Genomic DNA, 6,000 nt, shown 5'->3' with positions numbered 1-6,000 from the left:
ATGGCTCCCCCAAGAGCCAGGGCTGGGCCAGGCTGAAGCCAGGAGCCAGGGGCTTCCTCTGGGCCTCCCACGTGGGTGCAGGGGTAAAAGCACTTGGGCCATCTCCCACTGCTTTCCCAGGTGAATTAGCAGGGCGCTGGATCAGAAGTGGAGCAGCTGGGACTTGAACTGGTGCCCGTATGGGATGACGGCACCACACCATGGTGCTGCCCCCCCTCCCAGCAATTTATAAAAGCGTTTCGTCCAATGTTTCTAGCTGTAATGAGGGAGGGGCTGGTCCGGATGTCCTGACCGATGTCACTGGGGCGGGGCCACGTTGTTTCTCCTAGGGTGACACAGGGGCCCATGGGGACACCCGCCGACAGGGAACATGTGACACAGGGGGACCACGGCTGAGGCCAGGCCGGGGTATATTGTGGTGGGGCAGGGAGGACGGCGGACGGTAGCTGCCCATGGGGCCACATGTGTTGCTTTGGGGTCACTCACGCCGTGCCGGGTGGAGCGGGGACAAGGATCCCAGCAGGGTCCCTGCATGGTGGCTGCTCGGGGGTCCCCCATCAGAGCTGATGTGTGGTCGTCCGTGTGCACACATGTGTGAGTGCACGTGGGATCTCACACTGACCTCTCAGATGCTGGCTCGGCTGCCCCTGCCCCTGCACAGGGGACGAGGGGGCGCAGCTGCCTCCTGCACACGCGTGGGTGGTGACAGGCAATGTGCTGCCTCCTCCGTGCCTCCCTCCCCCAGGGCTTCTCAGAGGAGCCTCAGAGACCCGAGAAAATGTCCCAGCAGCCAACAGCAGCCCCCAGCGCCGCTCCCTCCCCTGCCCTGAAGCTGGTGGTGGGCCACGGAGGTCAGAGGTCACTGACAGAGCCAGAGCCCCCAGGAGCCCATCCAGGCTGGGGGCACTGGAAAATAGCTTTGCCCAGAATACAAGACGGAGGCTTTGAAGGGTATGCACCTGCTAGGTCTGTTGATGGGCTGGGGCTGGGGTGGGGCGGGGTGGGCAGGGCACAGCACGGCAGGGCAGGGCAGGGCGCCGCGCCCTGGGGTGGGGTCCTCAGAGGCACCGGTCTCCAGGGAGCCTCTCTGGCTCTGCTCCTTCCCGCACCTGCTGGGGGGAGTTGGCCGGGTCTGCGAATGCCGTGCCGAATGCAAACCCTTCCGTGGGCCAGGGGTTTGAGTGGACAGGCTGCCCCTTCTTGTTTCCGGCTGTTGTGGTCACAAATCCCGCAGTGCCAGCCAGAAGCCCCCCAGAGACTGTGAGAGCAGGCAGCCTGTGAGGTCAGCGCTGGGGGTTGCTCAGGCCGCGCTTGGTCACCTGCACAGACCTGCCACTCTCGCGCTCGGGGACGCTCGTGGGCACAGGTGCAGCAGGAGGGGCTGGGGTCCCTGGCGATGGCGGGGCGGGGATGGCCCTGCCGGGCTCTGAGGCCCCCTGGTTTCTGCAGAGCAACAGGACCGCACCCACCTGCTTTGCACATGGGGCCCACGCCCCTGAGCATGGGTCCTGCCCCCCAGCTCTGAGATGGCAGAGGAGGGGCCCCTGCCCGGGGCCCCGCCCCTCCCCTTCTCGCCCTTCCAATCCCCTCCCTACCCCCACTCCCTCCTGTCCCCCCCCCCCCCCCCCCGGGGCTCAGGGAGAGTCCACCACTCCCCAGTGTCCCCCAGCCGGGGAGGAGCAGGGCACGGCCCCTGCTGCCTGCACTGGGTCTGCTCAGGCCCTGGTCTCTGCTGAGCTAAAGGGAGGGGAGGCCCCTGCTCCCCAGTGTTCTGGCGCCCAGGCCGACCGCCCACTGAGGACTCGGCACAGTGGCCCCCGTGGGACTTCGAGTTTCCACTGGAAACACCGCTGGTGGGCCAGAACAGCGCCCCCTTCGACCTAACACACCTCACGTCAGGCCGGTGACCTCTGACCTCCACCAGCGCCTCTCCACGGGCAGCTGCACGTGTGTCCGCATGGACGCGGCCCTGAGCCTGTGCCGGGAGCAGAAGGTCACCGCGTGGCCCTCACCAAGACCGCCCGAGCAGAGCCCCCGCCCCCACCCCCGCCAGACTTGGGGCCGACCCAGGGCAGGCCTGACCCGGCCGAGCCTCCGAGTCCCAGCCATGAACTGGAGAGGGTCCCGTTCTGGGTGGGGCTGTCGAGGAGCCAGATGGTGTGCAAAACACATTCTGGAAAGTTCCGGGCCTCCACCCCCTTCCATCCTCGCTCCGGCCCGGCCGCCCGGCGTCTCTGGCAGCCGTTCCCTGCCAGGCCTGCGGCTGGCTCTTGCTTGTCCATCCTCTCTGGGCTGCAGCATCGCTTGCTCAGAGAGGACCCCCAGAGTGCACTGCGCGGAGGGACTCTGCCCCTCCCCTGCCCTCCCCCTGCCACTCCCCCGCCCCCCGGGACGGGGCCGGTGTGCGCCAGGACGCTGGGTCTGAGACACGGACACGGGCCGGAGTGGATACGTGTTTATTGAGCCGGGCACCGGGTGTCGCTAACACTGGTGGCAGGAGTGTGTCTACACTGGCAGCACGGGGACCCGATGAGGTCACTTCCTGGGGATGTCCTGCTGCGTGTGTGCCCCGGGGCAGCAGGTGGGCAGAGGGCCCTGTGGAAGTCCCGCCTTAAAGGGGATGGATTTCTAGAACCTTCTGCTCAGGGTTTCCAGCACCCTCGTTGCCTCAAATGCCAAGATGCCCGTGTGTATCTCACGCCAGGCGGGGAGCTGCCCAGAGGACAGGCCTGTCCTGTCTTCCCCCTGGGCCCCTGGCCAGCATGGGCCCGCGCCACACAGCAGGTGCTGAGTGGACATGGGCTCCGGGCAGTGACAGCTTGGGGGCGGCCCCCGCGGGAAGGCATCGGAGAGAGGCTCCGGGGACGGAGCTGGGGGCCCTGGGCTGGGGCGTGTCCTGTCCCTGCCGCGGTCAGACCAGGGGGCTGGCCGCCTTGTGGCCATGAGAGCCTGGGCACCCCTCCTCTGCTCTCACTGCTCCAGGAGCTGCCCTGCCCAGATGGTGTGACAGAGCGTGGGGCGCGGGCCTGGGGCTCCTCCCCGCCCCTGGGAGCCCCTGTCATCACAGGGACTAATGCCACAGGGACCACCCTGACCGCCTTCTCCTCCCCAGGCCCCCGCGGCGCGGCCAGGCCGCACCCTCGCTCAGCCGGCTCCACCAGCAACCGTTGCAAGCAGCAGCGTGAGCCTCAGACCCCAGCCGCAGCTGCCAGCCGCACGGTGACCTGTGCCCCCCGGGGGACCTGACGGACGGAGCTCCGTTCAAACCCACCCAAGGGACCGAGCGCACAGAACGCACGCCGGGAGTCACAGGTGCGCACGCCCGCGGGCCACGCGTGCAGGGAGCGGGTTCCAGGGTGGCAGCGAGCCCCCAGCCCGGGAGAGGACGGACTATTGCTTGTGGCCGGGGGGCTCCGCCTCCTGCCCGTGCTCCGGGCTCAGGAGTCCGTGGGGGGGAGTCTGGGGCGCCAGGCACCCGCCGTCCGCTGCCACCGCCCCGGCGCTCCCCGGCGTCCCTGCAGAAGCCGCTCTTCTCTGAGGCTGCGCCGGCTGCTCCGGGTCTCGCCGCCCCCATCCTGAGGCAAAAGGGTTTTCTGGAAGAAGCAGAGGGAGACGCGGCGTTAGGGGGTCTGCCCGCGGAGGGCAGCCGGAGCCCCGGCCTTGGTGCCGGGGAGGCCAGAGCCCCGCCTGCCACACGCCACGACAGGACAAAGCTGGGGACGGGAGCCACGCGTGTCACTCCCAGGGGACCCCGCGCTGTTCCTGCCCGAGCGGCCTCCTGGTACAGTGCCCACCACTGCCCTGTTCAGCCTGAAAAGTATCCCGACTCAGCAGATCACGGGGTCGCTCTTGCCATAGCGAACCAGGAAATGTTCCAAACGGATTCGGACACCCTGCAGGGGGCCGGGATGGGGCCGGGCTGGGAGAGAGACCAGCGTGGCCCAGTCAGGGGTGCCCCAGGGCGCTCAGGGCGCTGACACGAAGCCCGCCCTGGCCCCATCACAGGCGCTGTGGCCCTGTCACCAGCGCCGAGGAGGTGGATGTCCACTGGTGAGGGGACACGAAGCCGGGGGCAGAGGAGCCACGGGCAGGCAGGCGGCGGGGTTTAGACGCGACAAGGTCCTCAGAGCCGACCTCTGCAAGGCAGCGCCACCTTGGAGGGCGGGACCTCAGCCGGCACCAACGGGGCGACTCCTTGGTCCCTCTCCTGTGCCTGCAGCCACGGCCACCACCCACCACCGTCACCGCCACTCCCAGCAAGCCGCGTGCCGGCCTCCATCGTCCACCTGTGTCCTCCCTGGAAAGCTGGCCCCGGACGGCCCCGAGGGGGTTGTGTGTGCTGCTCACTGCTGGAGCCTAGGACGGGAACCTGCACATGGCAGGTGCTGAATGAGTGAATGAATGAAGCGAGCCAGCTGTTCAGTGCAAAGCCAGCAGGAAGACACGCCGGGTGCACGTGTGGACCACAGCTCCCCTGAGCCCGTCTTAGGAGAGCCGTAGCCAGTGCCGTGGCTGCCAGCAGGAGCCCCGTCTACCGGTGAGGCTGGGTCTGAGACACGGCTACGGATAATGACTGCTGCAGGGGAGAAGCGGGTAACGGGCAGGTGCAGGGGCGGGGTGACACGGGTACCCCACGCCCTCGTCTTGCACAGTTGGGAGCTAAAGAACTGCTCAGATGTTTAGCGTCGGAAGTGCAAGGGTCAACAGAAAACTAATTAAAATGGCAGAAGAGAGTTCTAGTTTTGATATGCAATAGGGGAAGATGGCGTGTTCTACGGAAGGTACCCTGTCCCATTGTAACTAGGATGAGAAGCCTCAGGGTCAACAGCATGGCTCTCCAACCGATCAGAGGACACGTCCTCAAAAATAAAACAGAAACACAGAGACCACACGGTGGAAGCCGACAGCTCCCACGAAAGCAACAAAACCAGAGAGCCCAGTGGACGTGACGGTGGCAGAAGCTGCCAAGTGCACCTGCCACACTGGCCACAGAACGGAAACGCTCCCACTGGACACAGAGGCGCTGGAGGGCGGGCATGCAGGGCCACAGACGACCTGGAGACGACGGTGCGGAGGGCTGTGTGGCAGCGGGAGCGCCTACAACACGCAAACCCGTGGTCAGTGTTATGCTGTGTGCGTCTCACCAAAATCTTTCAGAAGTACGGGCAGAAAATTCAAAGCAAGAGAAACCAGGGACCAGGATCCAGCGAGGAGATGTGTGGGCTGGTGTTGTGCAGCAGGTGAAGCCGCCATCTGCAGTGCCGGCTTCCCACGGGGGCACAGGTTCAAGTCCCAGCTGCTCCATTTCCAATCCAGCTCTCTGCTGTGGCCTGGGAAAGCAGTAGAAGATGGCCCAGGTGCTTGGGCCCCTGCACCCACGTGGGAGACCCCAAAGAAGCCCTGGCTTTAGCATGGCCCAGCTGTGACTACTGCAGCCACTTGGGGAGTCAAACAGCAGATGCAAGACCGGTCTCCCTCTCTCTGTAACTCTGCCTTTTTTGATTTTAATTTTTAAAAAATATTTATTTATTAGAAAGAGTTACACAGAGAGAGGAGAGGCAGAGAGGGAGGCAGAGAGAGAGGGAGGGATATATATATATATATATATATATAATCTTCCATCTACTGATTCACTCCCCAATTGGCTGGAACAGCGCCGATCTGAAGCCAGGAGCTTCTTCTGGGTCTCCTACGTGGGTGCAGGGGCCCAAGCACTTGGGCCGTCTTCTACTGCTTTCCCAGGCCACAGCAGAGAGCTGGATGGGAAGAGGAGCAGCCGGGTCTCGAACCAGCACCCATATGGGATGCCAGCGCTTCAGGCGGTGGCTTTACCCGCTGCGCCACAGCGCCGGCCCCAACTCTGCCTTTTAAATAAATACACCTTGTCTTTAAAAAAGGCTGAATTGGGTCGAGATGACACACGTTGGAGGAGAAATCCAAGGACCCTGTGACACGGGCGAGAGTCGCCATGAGGCTTCCACAGTAGCAAAAGCTAAGGCG

General features: G+C 64.9%; 1 protein-coding gene across 2 annotated transcripts in view; it reads right to left on the bottom strand.

The window, feature by feature from the left end:
* Positions 1-2,449: 2,449 nt before the first annotated feature.
* Positions 2,450-6,000, bottom strand: part of SHISAL1 (shisa like 1) — a 60,226-nt gene continuing 56,675 nt past the window's right edge. For both annotated transcript variants that reach the window (XM_062201923.1, XM_062201922.1), the window contains exon 5: positions 2,450-3,593. In XM_062201923.1, the coding sequence (XP_062057907.1) occupies position 3,593 (1 nt within the window). In that variant the 3' untranslated portion in view covers positions 2,450-3,592. The remainder of the gene's footprint in view (positions 3,594-6,000) is intronic.

Source organism: Lepus europaeus, chromosome 10 (assembly GCF_033115175.1).
Source record: "Lepus europaeus isolate LE1 chromosome 10, mLepTim1.pri, whole genome shotgun sequence".
Classification (NCBI taxonomy): domain Eukaryota; kingdom Metazoa; phylum Chordata; class Mammalia; order Lagomorpha; family Leporidae; genus Lepus; species Lepus europaeus.
Note: the sequence above shows the minus strand (reverse complement) of the source record. Positions and strands in the feature narration are given on the sequence as shown.